The sequence below is a fragment of the Solenopsis invicta genome, chromosome 2 (genome assembly GCF_016802725.1).
Source record: "Solenopsis invicta isolate M01_SB chromosome 2, UNIL_Sinv_3.0, whole genome shotgun sequence".
Classification (NCBI taxonomy): domain Eukaryota; kingdom Metazoa; phylum Arthropoda; class Insecta; order Hymenoptera; family Formicidae; genus Solenopsis; species Solenopsis invicta.
The window spans coordinates 3,223,117-3,249,032 of NC_052665.1; the positions used below are offsets into that span (position 1 = coordinate 3,223,117).

Below are 25,916 nucleotides of genomic sequence, written 5' to 3' on the forward strand. Positions count from 1 at the left end.
TGGAACTTCGCGGTTATGAAATTACGTATCTCTGTTACGTCGTAGCAGTGCGGACGGAACGCATAAAAATCTTTCGTTCGCACGCTAGACGGCGTAGACGATCGAGAATCATCGCGGATCCACGGATGAGTCGAGCGAAATACATTTGCTCCTTGTATCGCGGCACATTTTAATTGCAGCACCAACCACGTGGTCCTATTTACGTGTCGAATCGAGAACGCGCTCCGGCCGCACCACTCGCACAGGGCGTTTTCGACCGCCATAATGGAAACACTTACGCACGCTTGGTTCATTAGCGGCGGGCGAAACTGCAGCCGTATAACTTCCGCGAGTTCTGCAATTGTTTCCCCGGCTAATTGTCTTATCGAACCACCTCGCCGCTCGACCCGAATCGCTTCGCCCGGCGCGGTCGTCGCGTTGCAACGCGCCGTAAAAGTCTGCCGGGTAATCGGAGCGCTCGCCCTCGAAAGACGACAGAAATACGATTCGCTTTTTCTTCGTCACGGCGCGGCGCGTCTTAACGAGCAGCGATGAGCCTCGAGGCAACGATTTACGAAAGCTTTCGATAACGTAGGTGCAAGAACATTTGCGGCGCTGACAGTAACAGAAGTCGCTTTACGATCAACCTGTAAATCAATTAAATCCTTTCGTTTCCATTGTAGCTGTGTTATGAAATAATGAAATAAAATGTTATTGTGGTCTAGATATCTTCTCTGCGAATATACATTGGTTCTTTATGTAGAAGGCTATAAAACTTTACGCTTGTATATATAGCACGTATTTTGATATTTAAAAACTTCTTGTTAATATAGCGTATTATCGTCTTTTATTTATACTGCCGTTACGAACCGTTAAAAATTATAAATAAATGCGATAAAAGAGCTTGCGGAATTATAACTTCCTTGAAATGTTTTAAATAAATTTTAAAGGTAAAGCAAGGTTTATACTTTGTATAAAAACTTTGCCATTAAAATTATCAACATAGTTGTAATAAAAATAATATCCAGAAAATAAATTTGAAACAAGTGTTTTCAAAGTTTAAAAATGTTTTTATTGAGTTATTTGTGTCATGTGCAAAAAACATAAATAGATATTTTTAGTAGTTGTTAAATAATTTGGAAATGAAAAAGGATGAAAAATACTGAAAAGTTTTGATGTAGAGCATTCTTAAGAATCCAAATGTGTTCAAGATACTAATTTCATATTTTCTTATAAGAGCAAACGTCACACGTCAGAGGATGTAATTTTTATAAAGAATTTTTGTTAAATGATAATTTCCTGAAGAGGAATATCTTTTTCATACAGTTTTACTTTCAATTACGATTTTATATAGCTTTTATGAAGTATCAAACACTTATATTTTTTCATAAATGGAATTCTTTTGTCTGTATTAATTTTATTTGTTACTGGTATTTTATGTATAAAAAAAGTATTAAAAAAATATATAAGATGCCAAATACTTTTGCAATTAAAATTGAGAAAGGCCAGTACACGGTTGTAGCAAGATCTTGGTGCTGAAATAATGGTTCTTGTGTGATTTTACGTACAATTTCGAGTTCTTTTCAATTGTATGCATTACATTCAAACACAGGTCTTAAGTTTCATCAGAAATGTAATATCACAGAATTAAATTGTAATCAGTTTGATAACACCTCAGCTAGGATATGAACGCCACAGTAATGGCGCACAATTCAAAAGAATTATAAATTGTATGTAAAATCTCAAAAAACATTATTCAAGATTATTTCTAGGATCTTGTTATGACCGTTTACTAATCTTTCTCGATTGTATCATATACAAATGGCGTCGTAATTATCGCTAACTCTTGGTTATGGGTACAGTGCATTTGCAGAAACGCCCCGAGCTCTCGTTGCGAGTACGTCGCGGTTGCCTTTATTTATTGCGCGTGATCTGGTTGTATAATTCTACGTGGCATCGCGCAAGAGAACAAGATGATCATCATGTCGCATAATCGAAAACGCTGAGTCCATTCGCGTGCAGGGAGGTCACGCGCGAGCTCCATGAGCGAAAATAGGCGTTCGGTCGTGTCCCGCGACCGCAACAGGCCACCGTTGCGGATGATTTACGCGATTCCAATGGACACGATTCCGCATTAGCGATCCTCCACCCGCGCGATAATTGAGCATCTCGCGTGCAGTATGGTGAAATAATATGCGCGCTGCAGGCGTAATATATTCGAATGCGAGAGGACAACCCTCCCTTCCCCTGAACCGTGTAATCTTCGGTTTTGTGAGCGATTATTTTTTTTTATAAAGACTTTCGAATAAAGACAAACGCCGAAAGTCCACGTTTGTTCTTCTTAGGAGAAGAAAAGCAAGTAAGGAAGTTTGCAACGGATGCACATGCGACAGAAAGTGTCCGTCGATCTCTCCCGTCTACCTTGAATATTTGGGAGATATTTCAGTGCACTACGTGCTGTATCCACAGAAAAAATTACTACTATTAAATCAAAACTAATATCCTATTTAACACATTGTTTCATATGAGCAACGATATAAAATCTTTAGAGTTTAATAACTTTAAATGTTAGCAAGTAATTTTAAAAAATTTAATGTAATTTTGTATTAATTTTTTTTAATATTACAATTATCTAAAAAGTACAATATAATTTGATACTGATGGTATTAAAAATTCTAATTTTGATTTGAACACGGAAAGAATAATTTTGTTAATAATTAATAATTTAAATAACACTGTAAAACCTTCAAAGAATTTGATAATCTCATATTTCAGCAATTAATAATTTTAATTAAATGTTGTAATAGTCGTCTAAAAAGCATGATTTTAAAAATAATTTAAAAAGTATTAAAAATTCTAATTTTTACTTTGAAAATATTTTTAGAATTAAGAAAAATTTATTTCTCTTGTGAAACTACACAAAATTTCTTTACGCAAGCAAATTAAAAGGTCTGTTTACGCGCTAAATAAATTTCATTTCAATATTTATACTTCGAAAATAAAAATTTCTCGAAACATGAATATCCTTTTTTCTGCGTCACAAAAATGCTTGAAAGTATACGTTTTTTTTATCTGTAGTCTTTTTTATTTTCTTTTTATAACTGGCCGTAAATATGCGGCCTTCCTTACAGTCCTCACTGTGTATATATCTGTCTTTCAGTACTTAATCGCCCGGTAATAACGGCTTTAAAGGGTCGTTACGCGGAACGTTGGTTACGCACTTTTTATTCTCGACGGCGACTGCGCGTTCGCGTTATTTGCCTTTGCGCTCCGTTGCCTTGATTGCGCGGTGGCGCGAACTTTCCAGCTTTCGAAGCGCTTTAGAACGCGAAAAATGATAGCTAGGAGCACATCCTACTCTTATCTATTGTACAATACCGCAATTGGAATTTTCTCCTTTTCAAAATCGGTTTGATACATGTATTTAAGCAAGCGGATTTATTTAGGACTTGTCGAGAGCTTAATTGCGACTTTACGTAGAATACATCTGTCCTAAATCGTATCCGTGTTCGTTTTAGTCAATCGAGTCCGATCCGCGGTTCTGGGAATGTATACACCTGTGATACGGAATCCGAGGTTCACCTCTGCTCTCGCGTCGTTGGCTATGAATATGATGTGGCGCACTATGTAAATTGTACTGTGTGCACACGCGGCAAGTCGTAACAAGCCTCCGCATAGATACGAGGAGTCAGTGAATAGATGAACCCCCACGTACGTTGAAAAAAAATAAACAAAGCTTGTTCCGAATATTGAAAACTGGATAAAAAAATAGAGCCTTCCTGACAGGTTGAAGGGTAAACAAAAAATTTTTTGGAACGTTGAAAGATAAACACAATTTGCATCGATAAATGAAAAAGTCACAATTATATTTAATTTGTTTGGATTCTCGCAAATCTTGTCGGGCACTCGAAATAGTTTGGCTGTTTCAGTGGTCTTTGAAACGTTCTCTAAACTAAAAGTCTTGGTCGAATGTACTAGAGAAAAATACAAAACCAACCGCGCGTGCGATTTAATTTTAGCTCAAATTTTGCGAGAGAACTCATTTTGTTTTATGCTCCATCCCTTTAATATACAGGTTTTTTAATCCTTCCACCGCTAGAATAGAAAAACGAACATTAAGAATATCTGTATTTAAAAAATTTTAAATATTAAAATAAGATTATATAGCACATAGAATAAACATAATTTGTTTACATGCTATACAAAGAAATTTTGTATAGCATCATTAAGAGAAAAATATTCTCATTATTTAATAATAATTTTCATGAATTGAAAGAAAAAGGTATCAAGTAGAAAATATTTAAAACAAGAATTAGAATTGTTTAATACTATTATTATTAAAATAATAATCATATTGTTCTCTTTAAATAATTATTTATAATATTGAGATAAAAATATAATATATTATTTGCTGAGAGAAACTCAAGATTATAAAATTATTTAAATATATATACACTAAGAGAAAAAAATTATTAAATTTTAATAAATATTGGTTTGAATACTTGCTTACTTTTTACTAAATGTAAATAAATATTTATTATTTAATACAAATGCCGCTAATTTAACTAATTTTTTTTTTTTATTGAGTAAGTATTTACTATACTATAAATAAATATTTCATTGCAAGTATTCAAACAAATATTTATTAAAATTTGGTAATTTTTTCTCAACGTATATACAGACAATATTACATATAAGCAAGAATCCAATTTTTTGTTTATATGTGAAACACTAATTATTAAATACAATATATTAGTTTTAATTTGATACTAATGTGTTTGACAGTTTTCTTCGTGCGCGCCCGAATTCGACCGATTTAAAGAAACTAATCCCGGGCTAGAAGAAAGTAATAAATGAAAGCACAGACACCAGGAATAGATCGGGAGACACAAGCAGGGGGATGCCAGAGACGTCACGTTTCGGTCATCAATATCGCTTTTTGTCGGCGGGCCAATTAGTCGCGAGTAACGACGTTACAGCCGCGTCGTTGAACGCGTCGAGATTCTTCGGTGCCCTGTCTTATTCCACGCGCTCTCACGACCAAGGGAACACTCTTTATCTCTCTCTCTCTCTCTCTTTTTCTCTCTCGCACCCTTCCGCAAGCAGTACAAGCCACGAGGCGAGTGCGCATTCACCAGCTCCGCGACTCGACGACGTCGCGTCGCTTTCATCCGGCCGGAATTGCGACAACTTTACCGTCCGATGAATGAACTTCTCGAAGTGCGAAGTTAGATGGACGAGATCTCCTCGTACAAGCCCGGCTGCAATTCAATTAGCGATCGCGCGCCAGCGATTCTATCCTTCGCGACGGCGGTTATTATTTAAATGCGAATCGTGTAATCCCGCGTGAGTTCTCGGTGAGCCGTGACGTCGATTCACCGTCGTAATTTTATCTTCCCAATTAAGACGGTTAATCTAGCGACGTAGTGAAAAGAGAGTTTCCATCGTTCGCCTTAATGCGTCATTATTACGAAGAATACTCTAAACGTTTCGAGAGAAGCGTTCCGCTAATTTATTGCGACGTTAAACAATAGTTGCAATCAGTTTCGCATGACGGACGGACAACAACAACAACAGCTCGCAACTATTAATCCCGGTGTGACGGTACAATGGCTTCCACGTAACGATCGGCGTCGATTGAATTTCGTCAGCGTGAAGCCACGAGGGCACGATTAAGCCTCTTGCGCCTCAAGGCGCGCCTAGTTAAGGCAACTGTATTATCGATTCATAGCAGTTGCATAACAGCGAACTCTCCGAGGGGAAACCGCCTCGGCGGCCGTCTTACGTAACCGGAATTTCCGCCTACGATAAGCCACGCGGCACCCGGTTGGTTTGTAATTCGGCGGCGTGCCGCGCCGCGCCGCGCCGCGCCGCGCCGCGCCGCGCCATGCCGAGCAATTTGTCGCGTTAAGCCGGCATCCGAAGGGCGATGTTATGCGTTTCGCGGGGAAAAATGAAGATCCGCGGTCAGAGAAAGAATAAAAACGCGCCTGAATAATCCGGCCATTTTTCGCACATCAACGACTCGAACCTCAATCGAAAAAAGAATCGCCAATAAATCCTGATAAAGCTTAGATTTTTTATCGATCTCCAACTCGAATTGTCAAATTCATAATGAAGATACAAGACTTTCTGCTCGCTTTTCGCCGAAGGCACTTTACTTTGTTAATCGTCGTGTCGCCTGACGCGTGTCAGGTGACATTAAAATTAAGCGATATTTTGTAGCGTAAACATTTGAAACGGAGCACGTAGCTTCGCGCAAGTTCCCAGAAATATCGGGCAACGTAATTACATTAATTTTCCACGTAATTATAAGTTGAAAATTTATTCATTGCAATGTGATTGCGGAGCTTTGCGCGTTATGTACACAAATCGACCAGATTTGTGAGAAAAACAATTGCTTTCCTACATGAAATTTGCTGAAAATTTAACATATTGTTTATCCGTTAATATTCTCTTTTAAAAATTAATTTTTAATGCAATCCAATATTACACGGAAAGAACGGTTTTGATAAATTATTTAAAATTTTAACAACAATGCGTCGGACATGTAAATACGTTTATAGAATTTTATTTGATTAAAAACGCACGTAAGAATATAAATGACAATCACAATTGCCAACGACATTCATATCATCGTTCCACTATCGTTCAGAACACGTTAAAGCTTTGTAAATTAATTGATTAATACATAATTTCAATACGAAGATACTGCGTGGAGATCCTCTCATTGTCTTCCATTTTTTAATCAAATTTTATTCTTTTGAGCTTAATATTATAAATTAAATTTTTAATTCTAAAACATTAGCTGGATACAGATCTGAAAATAATTTTTTTAAACCATTGGAATAATTATATAGGACGCTCGAGCTAGTTGCTACAATGTCGAAACTTTTTGCAGCATTGCTCATCATGCTTGAACGTCCATCATAATTATTTTAATAATCCAACAAAATTATTTTCAGATCTGTATCTAGTTAAATTTTTAGACACTTTAGCAATTCGTTTTTTTTCCGGTTACCACGATGCTTTTTATTATTATTTTTTTGTTGCTGCTATTAAAATACCTGTTTTTATAAATCGTGCAATATTTTTTGATCGAGAATCACTTGAAACGTTTCATTTCGTTCGTAATGCTTTTTTTTCGACACGATACCGAAATTTCGGCAATATCCGCTTGTAAAACGCATTATACCGAACCGCCCGATCGTTAAATCGGAAATGAGTTCTTAATCCCGACGCGCCACGTCCGACGATATCCGCGGCAACTCTTCGCTTATTTGCCTTTTTCGCTGGGAAGTAATTCGGATTTTATTACGCGCGTGATCCGCCGCTACGCGATTAGCACCTCGATTTCGCGTGTGCTGAAAATAAAAAAGTCAGCGCAAATGCGATTTTATTTTATAGACGTCTTACACAGAACGATAATCCCGAAGTACGCCGTGACTCGCAAAGAAAAACGTGTTTTAATATAAACTTTTAATCAGCCTCGCTCGTTTTAGTGGTTTTGCATTTTATTTTCCGCATATTTTTTTCTATCCGGTGTGTTAATATATTTTTAAATTCATAATGTCGACCGAAGTTGGGTTATTTTTTGAATTTCTTTTTTCTGCACTATAAAAGATAGAAGATTTTTCTACATTATAAAAGATTTTGTAATTAAAAATGACAAAATGTTATTTGACTCGAGAATTGATTTAAACTTGATCCTTTAATGTTGCAAGCGCACCAATACGATACGCGTCGTTTCAATTGCAGAAAATACAACGCGAATACAATGCGAACAGATCTTGTTAAAATAATCTCCTGAAAAGCGCAACAGTCTCCATATATTCTAATCGCTTAAGCCGATGAAACTCGATTCGCTCGTCGCGGACAGGATCTATTTATCCGGCACAAAGGTCACTTTCCGTACCACTATTTTCGCTCTGTTTTATTAAGGATGATAAATTCCGGAAGGCGTGTCCCGTTGCGGCGTTTCCGCGCCTTATTCCACCGGGACTGCCGAAAAGTCGGTGGAGAAAAGCCGGGCGAAATTTATTCGTTGCGCGCATGTACGACGAGCACGTGCACGTGGAACGACTGCGAACGTTCCCGTTTCCACGCGTGTCAACGAAGCCGGCGAGGACCTCGGACCTTTCGGAGTCACTTCGCTTTCCACGGAAAAATCCACGACCCCGATCCGACGTCGGGGGCGCCCTATCGTTTCGACCGGTCGTGCAACTGATTCGTATGAATTTGGATGGCACCCGGTGCTGAATAAATCCCGAACACGGACGCTATCGGGACACAAAGATATACGGGGCACCCCGCAAAACTTGCAAACGTACAGCGGAATTTTATTTTGGCAAAAATTCCCTTCCCGCCAGAACGGCGCGGCGTGCAAATTTATTCGCGGAATTCCGTTCGCCATGACTTTTTAATTTTTAGCATTAAATATTAAAATGTCACCTGGCGAATGAATCCAAATTTTATATACTGAAATGTGCCACAGATAAATTGAAAGACAAAGCCTTTTTGTTTTGGTGCCCGCGTAACATCGCGTGCATACCGTACGAAAGTATAAGTGAGCCTTTGTCAAATATATTCACGTTCTTGGAGCGCGTTTTATAGAGGCTATCGTCTTTTTCGATTTCCGGAGATGTACAGCATTTCGTATTCCATGCGTCGTTCTTGCAGGCCGATAGGATCAACAAAATCTTCGTAGCAAGGGAACCTCAACGATTCGATGATAATGGCGTCCTGATGCACGATCGATATCGTTTTTTATTCGATGGCAAGCCTACGAAACGCGTCTCATTCACATTTAGAAAAATAAAACCGGGCGAGATTTCCGCGGAAAGAATAGAAATCGTCTGGTTAGACGCGGTACGAATCGATCGGGAATACTGATGGCATTTCATATAATTTAATCGTGGAATTAAATACGCAGAAAGAAATTAGAATCAAATCAATAATGATTGTCTCATACATAAGCAAGAATATAAAACCTTTAGAGTTTAATCTTAAGTTTCAGCGAAATATTATATTTTAATTTTAATGTCATAATAGTCATATAAAGAACATTTTAATTTAAAGATATTGTTATTTTTAATATATTTTTTCCCGATATCTTTTTCTTTCAATTCATGAAGATTATTATTGAATAAAAATTATTACTGAATAAATATATTTTTCTTGATAAAAGTGTAAAAAAAAATTTGTATGTCAGCAAAAATTGTGTCTGTTTAATTATCAAATTCTTTAAAGATTTTATATTCTTCATGTGAAACAGGTGATTTGATGATACTAATTTTTTTCCGTGTATATCAGAAAGGTTTAAAACTTCGCGTGTTATTCTTCGTTTCGCAACCAATCAGAATTTAAGTTACATATTTTTATTCTAACAAGTGCTATCAGTGAATATCGATATAAAAAAAAAGAAAGATGGGTCTGTTTCATCGTTTCACAAAAATCTGTCGTATGTTTCGTCGGGCGACGGGCTGTCTGATTCGCGGGAATAAATCTCTTCCGGCAACTCCTGAAAATCCAACGGGGAAAATCCATGTGGTAAATCTAGCCTTCTCCGTCCGCAGATCCACAAGATTTCGCGGGTTTTATCGCGTTTCTGTTAGAGGACTTTTCTCGAGTATAGGATTTAAGGAAGGTAAAAGACAAAATGCATTCGCATTACAAGATTAGGATTTAGTCTAATTTAATTCCGCACCAATTTCAGCTGCTGGCGTTAGGGTCATTTTATTTGCGCTGTAACAGGCACTTACAATTAGTGCGTAACATCTTCAAAATTGTAATTTCGCGCGTTATACATCCTGTTTCCTTCCGTCCCTCCGCGCGTAACAAGATCTGTCTTCTCATTAACGACGTTTTCGATCGTTCAAGATGCATTAGCGAGAATGTTGGAATTTCGTCGTAATAACAGAGATGAAAATTTCGTTATTACGATGACATACTGAATTAGTCCCTCAAGCAATTAGGAATTGTTCCACGAAAAGCAGTTCTTTTTGCAATAAAGTTTCTCCTCTCGATATTTTATACATCACGTTAAAACCACCGTTAATCTTTGTTTACCATATTTTTCTATTTTTTCTGGATCTATGCGCTGAAAAAAATGTATTTAGTATTTTTTACTACAATTATATGGTAAAATAATTAAGAGCTCGATTTTTATAATTATTACAACTAGAATGTTAGTAATAATAAATTTCTATGTATTACTTTTGTTACGAAAACATTTTCGTATAAATCATAATATTTTCAAATAATAATATAACAAAATATGGAGATATGGATAGTAAAAGCAAAACAAACATTTTTATATATTAAATGCAATCGCAATTATAATTTACGTATAGTATTATTTATGTATAGTAATAATAACTAATAACTATGATTTTTTATTAAAACAATTACAAATATATAATTAGAACCGAAAATCACTATAAATTATAATTAAATTATGATAATTGCAACTATTTTTTTCTCTCAGCATACATAACGCTAAACAAATTTCTTAATGTATAATTTTTATTGTATCAACGATATACGCTTTGCGATACGAATGACAATATGACGATAAACTGCGCGAGATTACGTCGCATTTGATCGAATCAGTACAAGCCTTTCGAACGCGTAATCTCCGAAAGCCAGAGCGAACTACTTTAAAGGGCTACCCAAGAAATAAGAGCGGTCTGAACGGTAGCTGAGAAGCCGCCGGATGCACGATCCCCTTCATCTGTCGGCTTAACCACCTTCCATGTTTCATCTCTTTACACGCGACGTACTCGCGCGCGCTTCCTCTCGCTAACATCACCATCATTTTTTGGTGCGTTTTATATCGTACAAAATGAATCGTAATCTCTTTCTTCTGCATCGACGGATATCTCGCGAACGTTGTAATGCTTTCATGGAAGAAAGGAGCATCGAGAAAAACGTTTGAAAATCCTTTCAATCATTATCCGAGCATCTTTTTTTTCGACCTTTTAACGTTTTTACTTCAAATTACGTAAACCGTAAGTCAGTGAGTAAAAAAAAAGTGCTTCATTATCGAACGTCACGTCGTTCCTCGCTGCAATGAACTTTATCATCTGCGCTAATTATGCGTTTGGTTCACGACTCCACGGTACGCGATTGCGAATTAAAGCGAGTTATCGAGAGGCTATGATTTATCACGATTTCAAATCGACGACAGCAATTATCTGTCGAATCCGTTTTCGCTGACCTCTCGACGACGGTACAAATCCGCTTTTTTTTCGCTGGATCACCGTGTGACATGCCGAGGGAGAGACATTACCATCGCGTCAGAAGGGACAAGTTGGTCGTTAAAAATTGACATGCAAGTTTTTCGATTTGCTCGCGAAACTATTTCGCCATTGTTCCATCTCTCTTTTTTTTTCCTTTTTTCTTCCCCTCTTCTCTATCCTTTTAACTCTCTTTTTCTTTATCCCCTCCTCCGTCTTTTCTTCGACTCATTGTTGTCGAGCAGACCAAAGTGAAATCAATTTAGTTGCGGCGAAAACGCATTTGTCCGCGATACTTTTAATTAACGAGCGGTCGGCTGGCGGCGGGATCAGAGAATCCTAATTGGCACGAGACTAGAACACGAGATGGGTGGACGAGCTCGTTCAATGTACTCGACACTACTCGGGAATAAACTCGCTCCGTACAATGGATCGCGCGAGCAAAAGCGACATTTTCTACATCTTGTCGAGATAAGACCGACAGAAGATAAGACAGTGAATTAGTTTAATTATTATCGAGAATTATTATTGTTCCGCTAATTATCGATAGACCGTTGGTAAAACTTTATCGGTTAGCTGAAGTAGAATGACATCTCGCGAATGACCGACGGAAAACTTCTTTCGAAATAAATGGGTAAGAGGAAACCTTACAGGATGTTCAGTTAATTTAATTCCTCGGCAATTTTAGCTGCTCTCGTTGTTTTGCTTTAACAAGCACAATTAGCGTGTAACATCTTGAAATAATAGTTCCGCGTGTTAAATTCCTATTTCATTCCGACTTCCACGCAACAGAATCCGTCGTCTCATTAACGACGTTTTCAATTGTTCGAGAGATACACAAGCGCGCGAGAACGAGTTTCGCGTCGTAATATCAGAGACGAATTTCGCTACTGGCGACGGCATTCTTGAATTAGACAGATTACGATTCCTGGATTTACTGCATTTCTCTGTGCATTTAAGGAGATTCTCCAGCTTAAAAAAGTGGAAGAGAATTACGTGACTTCATTCATATATATTCTTTTCATGTAGGATGCTTTTGCCATTGTTATCTTGAAAATAATAAATAATGAAAAAAAATGTATGTAATAAAACGATAATTTTATATTAAAAATTTTTTTGTAATAATAATAAAAATTAATGTGAAAAAAATTCTAAATGAATTGTTTATAACAATGATTTAAATGTAGTAGCAAGCGATATTGTCACATTTTCGCTAACGTGACGTTGTATTTAAAAAGAATTGCATAATTCATGAGCATTTTTGTACTATTACACAAAAGTAATATGTAAAATTTGACATGTGTTTTTAATTTCAAAATTGTTCTTTCTTCCTAAATTCTTTTCTTAATCTCAGTACGTCTAAATTATATTTAACATCATTATGCATGTGTAAGAGAGAATCAAGTCCCGAAGGAAAGTTCAATGCAACTTCCTTTTTTAAGACGAGACGAGTAGCCGTCGTACTCATTTTCACAGACATATCACAATATTATCTCGTCGGTCGGAAAAATGCTGGCGGCACCAACGCTCCTTTGATTTTTCCGGAGAAGACAAAACGCAGACCTTTTCCGATGCAATTCCCCGGTGTCCCCAACGAAATTGCACCGGAATCCGTCCGTCCGTCCGTTCGTTCATTCGTTTATACGGTCAGACGTACCGCGGCGCCGAATCCTTAGCCACGAAAGACACGGGCACGTGCAGTACGTGTCACGTCTGACGTGGACCATCAGTCACGGGGGAGAGACACGTTTCTCGGAGGCCGCGCGTCCGCCACACCTCGCGTCCACCCTCGCCTCCATCGGCTGCATGGAATCCCCGCGGTGTGCATCCCCTCGATGCCGCCGCCGTATGCACGCGACGCAACTCGACGGGGAATTGCATCGCGCGGATCGTTGAATACCGAACGCGCGGATCCCTCTTGAGAGACACCTGAATACTGAAATACCGTGCGAAATATTGTTTTTTTTTTTAAGCTTCTGGAATTGGCACGCGCACGCTAATTCTTCCCATTGTAACAAAAACTCCCCGAAACTGGTACGCCGCTCTGGGAATTTCGATTAGTGATGGAGCTGCAGAGTTTTAGAATTAAATTCATTGATTCTTTTCGCGACGAAAATAGAAATGTACCGGGCAATCGTAAACATCGAAGTTCACTATGTATATCGATAAACTGCGTAAAATAGCGCGGGCACCCTCTCGCCAGGTAAAACTAGATTAACCGTTCTAACTCCATGATATATTGTACGTCGCTGCACGGTTTCGTCAGTTTCAAATAGGTAATTTATTTTTTCACGCCGGCCATCTAAAGTTGCAGCGCGCAGAATTACAACAGGGTGTGTGACAGGTGTCATATATTTTCAACGCGTCCAGCGCGCGACCCTTGCGCTCATGAAACATCCGCGTCGACCCGGCGTCTACTTCATTAAAAGTTTGGTAATTAGCATTTTTATTCAGTTTTCAAACTTTGCAACCCTCTCCCCCGCCCCTCCCCCGAGCCGTCCGCGCCACTCGATATACGGTCGTGCATAAGAAAATAGCGCGGATGCGCCGTCGCAGTTTTATACAACTTTCGCAACCCGTGACAAGGATTTATACCTTCGATCAGTTAGAGCCGCGAACGAATTTGCATTGCTCGAACTGACTCGTTGCTGTTTGTACGTCGAGGGAAGATACCAGTTGGAGGAAGAAGTCACTTGGATTGTAGTTCCTTTTTAAATGATTAACTAATATTGTGCGTAAATGTGCAGTAGATTGTTGGAAAGTTGTGAAGGGAAGGTCTGATATTAATAAGGATTGGCAAAGATTTGTAGAAATACAAGAAGATAAGTCGTGAACCATGTTATAACTTTATAATGTTTCATAACATGACTACTAAACTCTTTGGCTTGATACTTTAAAACCAGATAATTGTTACACAGTTTTGAACCATGTTTCATGACAGTTACTGACTAATACAGATTATATTTGGTAAAATCGTTATATATGTGCAAGTTGTAGTGACATCTTCTAACAGTTGGGAATAAAATGTCAGTTTGTATAAACCATAATTCTTCAAGCTCGATACCTTCAAAATAGTTTCAAAAATATTTTTGTAAAGTAAAATTTTGAGTATTTTATATAATTCTAAATATTTTAAATGTGCGAAATGCTGTTTTAACCTATAAAAAATATGAAAGTATAAGAAAGTATAAGTTGCTTTTCAGATAATCCATTTATGTTTTATTACTTATTTTTATTTTTATATTTTAAACTTGATTGTCTATTGATAAATAAAATATGCATTCTATTAAATTGTACTATTCAATAGTTGTAAAACTGGTATCTTACTCATATACGTTGGAAAAGATGTCAATTATACAGTTTTGCAATTTTGCTAACTTAAATTTTTTTCCTAAAAAAATCTGGAAACTTTAATTACTTTATTTATGATAAATAAAGATCTTAAGACTTTCAAAAATATTATAATAATTTTTTGTAGCTTAATCCCCGTTAAGTATTTACTTAACCAGTAGGAAAATAAAGTAAAATTATTTTGTATATATATTTGCTAATTTCTTTGCTGTATTTGACAAGTTTTTATCAATAATTAAGAAGAAAAAGAATAAAACTGAGGAATCTGCACAAAGAAAAAAAGTTATTATCTTGACTTTGAAATTTTTTAACTTGATTGAAGCTTTTCTTTCTCAAGTTCAAGCATTTACGTGTTTAAATTAAATATATATGCAGTTAAGTTAAATATAAATGCTTGAACTGATGTTCGAGTATTTTATGTATTTTAAGTCAAATATATAAATAACTGAAAAGAAAAAATTTAATCGAGTTGAAAGATTTAGTCAAATTAATAACTTTTTCTCAGTGCACAGTTTTTAAATTTCGGTAACGTTCGCCCGGGTGTATGGTCAAGTTATTCTTGACCGAAACTCTGTCCTTTATCACGAAGGACTTTTATCGTAGCGCAAACCAAGATCAAATTCAGATCTCGTCGATCTTTCGTGTTGCGCTTCACCAACCTCGAGCAGAAACGGTGCACGTGCGTTAAAGATGAAACACGTTTACACGCCGACTGTACATGACTACGATCTTCGTGGAAGAACTATAGGGTTTTCCTCGAAAACGATGATTACGAGAGGCATTCGAGCCGCCCCGTTTTTCAGTGCTCCGAATGCCAAGACAGCCGCGCGTCAATCAAACGGAAGGAAGAACACCGGAACTCTGGCTGCGCGCTCGAAATAAAACTCGATCGTGTCTCGTTTAGCCGCGGTTACCTCTCTCGTCTCACGTCACTGGAGATCTGTACGATAGAGTGTAGGGTATATGTGCGAGACACGTCTCGCGGTAACGTCTTTCTTTATGCATTCGGGGTCGAGACGCAAGAGACGTGGCTCGTATTCTCCGCATCCATCGGAAGAAGACCCACCGGACACCTGATACCACGTGATTTTATGCACGAGCACTTCGAGGTCCGCCGTCCCTTTCTCCCTCATAATAAGTGTACCGCGCGATAGAGGCGACACGCGATGTGCGGATTTCTCATCATGGTCGCGTGTCACCGACGGCGACGTGTGCGACAAGACTCTCGTTATGACTCTCGTTACGATACACACGGCCAATATAACTCGCGACCAAGCACACGGACGCACGAAATATTTCGATCAAAAATCCAATCCCGCGAACCATAAAATATGGAATGCCGGTAACTACGTAATTAACTTTCTATCTGCCGCCTGGAGCCGCGGTGCAATAATGGACATTCCGCGACGGGGGAGGGGGTGGGTGGAGGGAACGGTCGCGCTTCGCATCAGAATGAATTGTAAGGCATTTAGGTGACTGCACAACCGAAAAATGAATATGTGTAAGTACGTCTGGGACGTGGGGAATAAACCGCGCAACTGCACTTTGATGTTATATGCAACTACTCTCTATTTATGCATACCTTGAAAAAATTTCAATGCAATACTCCGTGCAATAATAAAAGTTATAATTGCAGTATCAATCGTTCCCTTGGAATATAATCCATTTGAGTTTGATTAAATTTCGTTAAAGTTCGTAGAGAAGTAGCTGACAGCATCTTCGTATAATATACTTGAATTAAATATAAGATCTGCTTGATTTATTTTACCGTAAACAAATTTTTCTACTGTAACGAAACACTCAAATATATTAATAGAGGCTGAAAGAGATTTGGTTAAAACAAGAAAATTTTTTAATGAAATAATAAATTTTTTTATTGAAATAATTTTGAAAAGAAATGAAATAGAGTTTCTAAAAAATAAAATTCTGTAAAGTATTAATGGTTTTATTCAGACCATGTATTTTACATTACACGCTCATTTCGATATCAGGCAAATTAATTTTTGTGGGATTTCTCGTTACTGATTGAGGCACGAAAAAGGGAAGGGGATATTCTTTTCTAGTCGTGACTCTTGTTCCTCTTTAGGCGAGAATACGATAGCACTTGCTACTCGGGGCAGTGAAAACGATAAAAAGAGGCGGAACAGGAAAAATGCGGAAAAGTCAGGAAAGTGGAACAGCAGCGGGAGGACGAAAGAAGACAGAGGGTACATGACGAAGGCGGGTCTTACGGCACCCTAACCGCCGACATAATTCCTGGTAACCCGGCTCCCTGCGTCGAGGACAGAACGGTTTCCCCACTGTTAATCTGGCTAATGACGGCCGCCGGAGCGGTGACGATCATTATTTTCGCAATGCCTTTTCGCGAGTACTCGTGAAATCCGCTCGAGCCGCTCGTTTATTATCCATCATGGATACCTTCGTCATAAACGCATCGTCGTCGTCGTCGTCAAAGCCTGGGAATGATTTTTCATGAATAACACGACGAGAAATCGTCGTTAAATTTCGCCAACAATCGTCGAGGCGATAAACTTGTTTATTTCAACCGAGAGAAAAGCGTCGTTTTATCTCTCCCGTGATTAATCGTTTCGGCAATTATTACACTTTTAATTTTCTTAAGACGCCAGGATTACAATTTCGCACTCGCCGAGGGAATAAAAGTACCTTTGTAGAGGATAAAAGTGAAATGTGCGCGCGCGCGGGGCAAATATTCCTGTATTCCTTCCTCGATATTTTCTACAAAAGGCAAAGGAAATGAAGCAAGTTGCAGGTGTTCTCCTGTCGAATGCAACGACATATCAACGTCTGTTCGAAAGCGGTTTTCGCAGCTTCTCAAACTGCTTAGGTTCGATTGCTTCTCAAACTGTATGCACGCTTTCGCACTTTTCTATGTGATACGCGTATCACGAATTGGGGGGAAGAATCGTCAACCGACATCAACTTTCGACGAAACTTTCGAACACGCGGAATCTCGGATAAATTAGTTTCACGTGAAATTTTTTCTCCATCCACTCGAGCCATTTGCACCTCTTTTGAAGGGTTATCAAATTTCTTATCGTAACTTTTGAACGAACGAGCGGGATTTATTCATTAATTGTTAAATTTATTACGCGCTTTATGCATTAGTAGGAAACTTTGCCGTCTCTGAAAAGTTTGCACTCGAAATTAATACCGAGATTCTGTTTAATTAATTTAGAGTTTAGAAAGTTTCTTACATACTTGAAGTATGCATGTAGTGCTACATTAAAATTTTGTGCACGACATTCCAAGTACTCGTAGCATCTTGCAATACAATATCCTGCATATCCATATTTTGTCGGCGTTCCTGACGTTTGCGAGTTTAATTTTTAACGCGAAACATTCTTATATCACAAGAAGACAGAAAAGAAAAATAATTACTTAGACACATCGGAAGATTTGTTTCTTTAAAAGATCATAAGACACATAAATTACGTTATTAATTACATATATTAAACTATTAGATGTAATAGAAATAAAATTTATATGTGTAGGCAATATGAATTCCGTTATCTAATATCCGTTAGATATTTCTTTATTAGTTCACGTAGATTTGCGGTAAAAGTGCTGATTAAATTGGCTCGTCGGCTATCGAAAGAGCTATAAAGATAAAGACGAACGTCTGGTAAGTAGTGCTCCTACAAAAGTTGGAAACCAGTGAAAACGGAAAAAAACGTGGGACCGTTTATCTCTCCGGTTGGGAAGGGATAGGGCACGATGCAAGAAGATTGGACATCTCGGTAGAGTTAGAGGTATAATAATTTGTTGGAGTACCACGCCAAGTCCTACGGCGAGCTACGGAAAAGTTTCAAGAAATTATAAAAGAAGAACGCGCGCACCCGCGAAGAATGCTTGCTGGAAGATATAATTGCTTTGCGTCGAATCCTACGGAGGATTCATTTTCGATGTCCTTTGTCAACGTAAATGAAAATAGCGTAAATATGTTTGCATCGTGTTTCAGATTTTCAACGCTACTTTTCGCGACGGGACACAGCCTTGATATTTTCATTTATTTTTTCATAGAGACTACTACTCTTTTCTGTTATATCATCAAAGAGATTGACGGTACATACATACGCTATATTTACGCATTTTTCTTGCCCTTCTCTAAGTAGAGACATTTAACTGTTAATTTTTGAATAAAAATAGCACGCCTGTCTTTCTTTATTATACAGTATAATAGTAAATTTTATTTATTTGGAGCGCCGAGATCTTACCTTTCGCCTTTCCGTTGTACTTTCAATCGTGATTTAAAAGCTACATTGCCTCCTTTATGTTCATATGTACTGTTATACGCGAATCTAATCGTTAAAAGATTTCCACGGAAACGCATTTCAATCGAATGTTGACGATATGCCCCCGGCAATTTGAATCTCGAGCGTATCGAGAGAGATCCGGTCGAGCGGACACGTATATCTCGTAATTTTGCTTCTAGTGACGCTTTTATTCACTGGCGATTTACGGTTTGTATTTTTTCCCGACATTCGTCAAATGTGCGAGACCTCCTATGCATACAATAACATCATATACGAAATTACGGTACGAGAAACGCGTTAAAAGAGACGCACAACTTCTTCGGATATTTACGCATTACTTGAAGTTTGCAATACGAATTTCGTCCGGCTAAGTAGTGGGCTTATTATGATAGTAAGGGGAAAATTGTAATTATCTTTCATTTACGAGTTCCTTCATTAATCCTGACGTTCTCCGTTTGGAGAACTTTCTGTGAAACTTTGTCGCGTATAATTCCCTGGGATTATAATTTAATCAACTGGAGTATCACGATGAGGTAACGCGGTCGTTGGAACATAAGGATATTTAATGTGTTTACAAGTGAATTAAGTCGTATTAGAGTGTCTACATCTCAAGATTGAAATTACGTTCGATTTCATTTCCGTTTTTCTCTTTTCTTAATGCTTTTGCACTCCAACGGCAAGAAAATGAAGCTCAGCCGCAGTTTTCCTTGTTGATTGAGAATTCATACCTATTTTTTTATTCCTTCTTTCTTTTTTCAGAAAATATTGACTCTACGCTGAGAGAAAAGTATTTTGCATTTACGATTATAATTGAATGTTAACATAATTATGATTAAGAGTTCCTTTTTTATAATTATTATAGCATTATAAATTACAATCATTTTCAGTGCCAACTTATATTACGATAATTGCAAACATGTTTTTTAGAAAAATAACTTCTTGTATGTTATTATTAATATTAAATAGTACTAATTATAAAAATGGAGCTCTCATCCATAATTATTTTAACATTCAATTATAGTCACAAAAATACCAAAAATTTTTTTCTTTTATTGTATAGGCATAATAATCTCAAATACTATAATAATTTATAATAAACAATTACATATGTATAATTAACTAACAGTGACTTGAGTGATTTTAAAAATCACACTAGATGATCGTTTGCGCAATAAAAATATCAAGTGACTATTCCTACATTAAATGATTGAGTCATTTATGATGAGCCGTATCGTTATCTCTAGCGCCATTAACGGAATGGATAAGAGTAAGCCCAATTGGTATAATCTATTCTCACTGCAGTTTTTCAAGCGTTCATTAATCTCTGATATCATCCGCTCGAGCATCAATCACCTCTCAACAATAATCGGCCGGAAAGGACGATGGTCGTTGTTAACGCTTAGCGAGCGTCCATGGGGAACATTACCAACGAGATAATGCCAAAAGTGTCAATGACGAATTGTGGGTTAACGATCAGACGGACATGAGGTTACATCAAGATCCTGAGAAATTTCTCAGGGTAGACTAGAGTGGCGAGAGAGAGAGAGAGACAGAGAACGAACAGAAACACCGGATGAAAGAACGGAAGGGAGGAAAGCGGCACCCCGGGGCCAAAAATTAAACGACCGAGAGTTCGATTACACGGCTGCACTGTTTCCTTCCCGCGCCACCGTCGAAGCGGCTCCATCGTTACTCGAACAAAGGACGAGAGTCACGCCAGAAATGAATTCTGCAGTACGCTTCGACAACGAGACGGTCCTTACTGGTCTCGAGCAGCGGGCGTCGAGTTTTCTCACGAACTGGAAAAGTCGCGAGGAAAAATTGCCAAACAGCTGTCGCGATGTAGCTGTCTCGTTATTTTTCCCCTTTGGCACTATATATAGAAATACTTCTCTTCTCCTTAAATGCGGTATGTCTGGTACTTTTAAAAATACGGTCGTCAATTCTCTTTATTTTTTCAAGTTACATAAAAATTGTATCACTCGCCATCAATATTACCGACGATAGAATCGTGAGGCGACGCGAATGAGAGCTCATCGGTGTTTCGTTACGAAATGTACCTCGTTACTGTATATCGTTTATGCGCATCTCGGGAGTTGGTTGCAATCCGCGCGCAGGCACACATTAAATACGAACCCCGGCGCGCTATTAAATGCTGCACGCGCCTTCATCAGCTGTCTGAACGGATGGATGGAACGGACGGAGGAGCCCGGGAGATTTGCCGAGGAGGTATCCACGTGCATTTCCGTGATGAAGTCGAATCGAAATGCAAGGTTCAACGGTTCACGTATAGCGAACGCATGTAAAAACCTGCGACGAAATGTTTCGCGAAAAATAATTGTTTCCTCCTTTCTCTCTTCAGAAATTTTTTCACGGAGCGTTATTCGTTCTGTTCTTATCAACCCGTAACGTCTGCATTATTTATACACGGAAAAAATAGTATCAATTTAAAACTAATATATTCTATTTAACGCAATTATTCTTTCAGACCTAAGTAACAATATATAAGAATCTCTTTTAAAGAATTTCACAATCTTAAATTTCAATGATATATTTTTATTTTAATATTGTCATCAAAGAGCAGATTATGGTAGCTTTGATAATAATATTGATAGTTTTGGGAATAAATTACAGTAGTACAATAATATTAAAAATTTTAGTTTTTGGTTTGAAAACGTTGTTTTTCCTAACCACAATATTTTTTCCTCTCGACTCATGGAAATAACTATTGAATAATGAGAAAATATTTTTCTCAACGAAACCATGATATACAAACCTCCGTACAAATAAATTTATTTATTATTTGTTTGTTATCTAGCATTTGTTATATAATCTTGCTTCCTTCAATATTTACATTTCGAAAATGAAGATACTCTCAAAATACGAACGTTCATTTTTTCTGTGTAAGGGGCTAAATATTTAATGAATATTCATTTGTGCGAATCTTACCGGGGCGAGCTGTCGCGGAAAAATCTGCATTTCGTATAGCTGCAGATTGTTTCTCGGAACGAATTCGTCTCGCCGGATGTACATTTCCTAAGAATTTAAACTATTGGCTGCGCGAGGAAAATTCATTTTTGTAATCGTGGCGTCGCGTTGCTGGCGCGCGCGAGCGCGAGCGCCGCTCGTTTCCCCGCTAACGAAGTTCTCCCGTTATACGAGGAGGATGCTGTATAAATCGCGTTTACGGTACTAAATTTAATGCATTCGCCAGCTCGCTCGCTATTAAGCACCGCACGTGTCTTCATCTGCTTCTTCCACAGTCGAATGAACAGAAGAGGCGCGTATAATACTGCGGTAACGACTTAGGAGGGCACCGAGGAGAGGGGTAGGGGGAGGATGAAGTATGGCAGTGTGGCGCATTATATGGCAACGTTCGTTTGCGGTTAATTAAGATTTAACAATTTCCATAGTAAATTAAGCTACTCGAAATGTTCCGTTTCTCATGGCGCTCGTCGCGCATGAAAGTCGTGCATTTTTTTACGGCGTCGATGTTAATTGTGCGTCGCGGCGAGATGCGTTTCACCCGCGCAGTAAAGCTTCCGCTCCGCGAGAGCATTTTCCATTAACGACGCACGTGCGCCCGGGTGTGCGATTTAGCATAAAGGAGAAACTAAATAAAAACTTAAAAAAATTATGTATTCCCTCTTTTCCGTGTCATGCGTGCGAACGGGAGCGCGATTTGAGCGTGCCCGCGCGACGCGACAGCGGAAGCCGTGCGAGAAAAACGCGGCGGCAAATCTGGCCTCCGTATACCGTGCACTTAACGCGCGCGAGTCTCGTGTATTTTTCGTAGAAAAAAAAACAACATAAAATCGAAGAAAAATCTCACGAGTTTGCACAACCGGAATACGAACGAATGCGAGGTTGCACTGCGGGGCGAAGCGACCGGGACGCGAGCAAATTTACGACTCGCGGCCAGCGATCCGCGCACGAATCCCCCGATTTCTAATTAGCGCTCGTTACATGCTTCGGTAGACTCGACGATCGAGCCCGTTATCCCGGTCGACGATCGACGTTGAAACGGCGAGTTCAGTGTCGCGCTAATTGCGCGCGGCGACGACGACGACGACGACCGACGAAACCGCGACTCTTCGCTCGAGGGCTCGATCTCGCGCCGAGAGAGAGAGAAAGAGAGAGAGAGAGAGAGAGAGAGAGAGAGAGAGAGAGAGACTGGAGGAAGACGTTGATTATCGGCGCTGCAGATCGCGAGTCGCAGTCTTCTCGGTTTACGTTTTCTCGCGTCGATTTCCTCGGCACAAGGAGCGCGAGCATCGGACCGCGACGTTAGTCGTTAAGTAATCGGGTGTCATCGCGGAGCGGCGGGCGCCCGTTTAACCGCTTATCCCTCGCGTTAATCCCGCGGTTAAACGAAACCGCGAGGACGCGGAATATCGGTCGCGCGCAAGAAACCACCGGTGCATCCGGAGAAATCCCGGCAAAAAGCCGAGCCGAGGACAACGCCGTCGTGCCTCGCTGATGTGTTAACGGCAGGGGAATGCGGTTCGGATATTTTTTTTTTTTTTTTAGCGTTGTCCGCTCGTTGCTCGGTGACATGCCCGCCCGTGTCGGCTCTCTTGTTGCCAGCAGCCACCTCGCACAAGATGGAAATACCACCGCAGTCGCCGTCTCCTTTTTTCTCTCCGCGAACCGGCCGCCTTCCGTTCGCTTCGAGTCCGCGGCACGCGGGGAAATAATGAATAACGCCAGGGTGCAAAAGGTCTCGCGATACGGCGATCATTTTACGTTCTTAATATTAATTCCATTTCAAAGACAGCCTGTTTAACGGGCCCCGCACCTGCTATGTATCTCGTTACGCACGAAGCAATCGATCGGAATAAAGTAAATGATTTCGAAATATTAAGAGATCGATGATCGAGATATTGCATTCGCCACGTTTATTCTAGTTCTCGAGTTAATTGCGCGGTTCTCCGCTTGTTGCAGGAAACATTAGAACCAAGGCAGTGCTCGACGTCGAGACGAAGAGGGGATACTGGTTGACCGTTTACTCCCAGGATCACGGAGTGGTTCCGCTGAGCTCGAGTCTGCAGGTAAGTTTCAGCAATTGGATTGTAAATTATAAATGAAGATTGCTGGAAAAAGTAGCGTTTGAACAAAAAAACTTGCGTACCAAAAAGAAATTAACGACATTGTTCGAAACGGTTTATTTAGTCAAATGGCTATTACTATTTCCATTTCGTTTATACGGTGTTTTTTTTTCTGTATTGGTTATATAGCCAGTAAATTTCGTTTCGTGTCTCAAATGTTTTGGTTGTACAGCGAAAAATACTAGCTAAAAATTATCAAAATTTAAAAACTGTACGCTTCTTAGGTTTAATCTTTTTTTTTAATCAACGAGAAAAAATTTTCTTTGTGAATACCCGAATTTTGATTCTGAAACCTACTGCAAGGAACAAAACGATGAATAATTGTATTTATAATGGCTTGTGCAAGTAATTATGTAAATAATTTGTAAATTACGTAATAATTTTGCTGTAGCTTTAGATGAGTAACTTTTAAATGAGTATGGGATCTAAATGAACTTTATTACGAATATTTATTAGAGTTTCATTATATTAGTGAAAAGTTTGATTTAATTTATAATGCTATTTTCTCATCAAATTTGCAAATAAGTAAAGGAAAGTTGATGAATGCATATCGGTCGTTTAAATCGTACTCCACCAATATTTAATTATTTTGCATAATATTTGCAACATTAGTAACAAAAATATAAAATAATCAACAGTGCTAAACAAAAAAATTTGAAACAGAAATAAACAAAAATGTAAAATATAAGATTTGAGTAAACAAACATTCAACGTGTCACATCTTGTTTTCTGCATGCAAACACTTTAAGAAATCAACTGATATTAAATTTTGACCAATTTATAGAAGCTGATAATAATGTAATTGTGCAATTTTATACTGAATTTTTATATTTTCATAAAAGAAAGTTTATTGTAGGATATTTTATATTGCATATATTATACATATTTGCAATTATTATATAAAAGTTAAATAGATATTTTTATAAAATTTATCAAGTTTTCTAAATGATATAAATCATAAATTTTATTTTAATAAAATAAATGTTATTAATATAAGATTGATAAGTAATGATTGTAAAATATTACTATAATTTTTGCAATGCTCGAATTTGATAGAAAACATTTTAATGTATTCTAATGTATTCCAAGGTTTTGATATCGTAAAATTATATTTTTTTCATGGAGATGTTACGGATAAAAAGGTAAAAAAATCCGAAATGTATTTTAACTTTTTTCATTTAAACTAACTGGATAGATGTCGCGTTCAATTCATTTACCTTTTTTTGTGTTTAGTTTTTCCTCTCAAATAGCGATTCTCTCGCCAAGCACACACAAGAATAAGTTTATCTCTTTACGTCTGTACTTTTATTTCCGCCACTATCAAGAAGTGTGTATAATAAACAGTTATAAAGGAGAGAAAAGGCCTTTCATATTTTTTTTTTCTTAAGGCTAGTTCCACAATCTCCGGTTAACTTAATCGACTAATTTTTTATTGTAATTGACCAATTGCATTTGTGATTTGTCAAGCAGAATCGATCAGAAATAATCAATCATGCTTGACACTTAGGACCTTTTTCACCAATCTTCGGTTAGCTAATCGATTAGTCCATTGGAATTGTGACCAGTCACATTGTTACGTGAAATAACAAATGCGATTGGTCGATTCCAACAGACTAACCGGTTAGCTAACTGAAGATTGGTGAAAAAAGTCTTTAATTGATCGAATTAATCGGAGATTATGAAATTGGTTTTTAATTGATTTGTTTATATACGTAAAACAGAAGCGTGTTAAGTCTAATAATAATAATAGAGTAGAAACAATCCTAGAATAAATTCTATAATTTCATCTTGCATGTATTACATATATTCTTATAAAAATAAAGAATATCTACTACTAATCTATCCTTTAGAATAATTCCCTCTGACGTTAAAAAAACTTTTTGTCGTTTATTTAAAAGAAACCATAAAAATAAAAAATTCTTAAATTGAGAATATAATTTTTTTATGTATTAATATATCGAGATGTT

General features: G+C 37.9%; 1 protein-coding gene across 7 annotated transcripts in view; it reads left to right on the plus strand.

Annotated features, from left to right (window-relative positions):
• The window catches only part of LOC105196472 (fat-like cadherin-related tumor suppressor homolog), a 408,331-nt gene that overhangs the window by 313,582 nt on the left and 68,833 nt on the right, over positions 1–25,916 (plus strand). For all 7 annotated transcript variants that reach the window (XM_039446041.1, XM_039446040.1, XM_026135345.2 and 4 more), the window contains one exon: positions 23,786–23,892. In XM_039446041.1, coding sequence (XP_039301975.1) covers positions 23,786–23,892 — 107 coding nt within the window. The remainder of the gene's footprint in view (positions 1–23,785; positions 23,893–25,916) is intronic.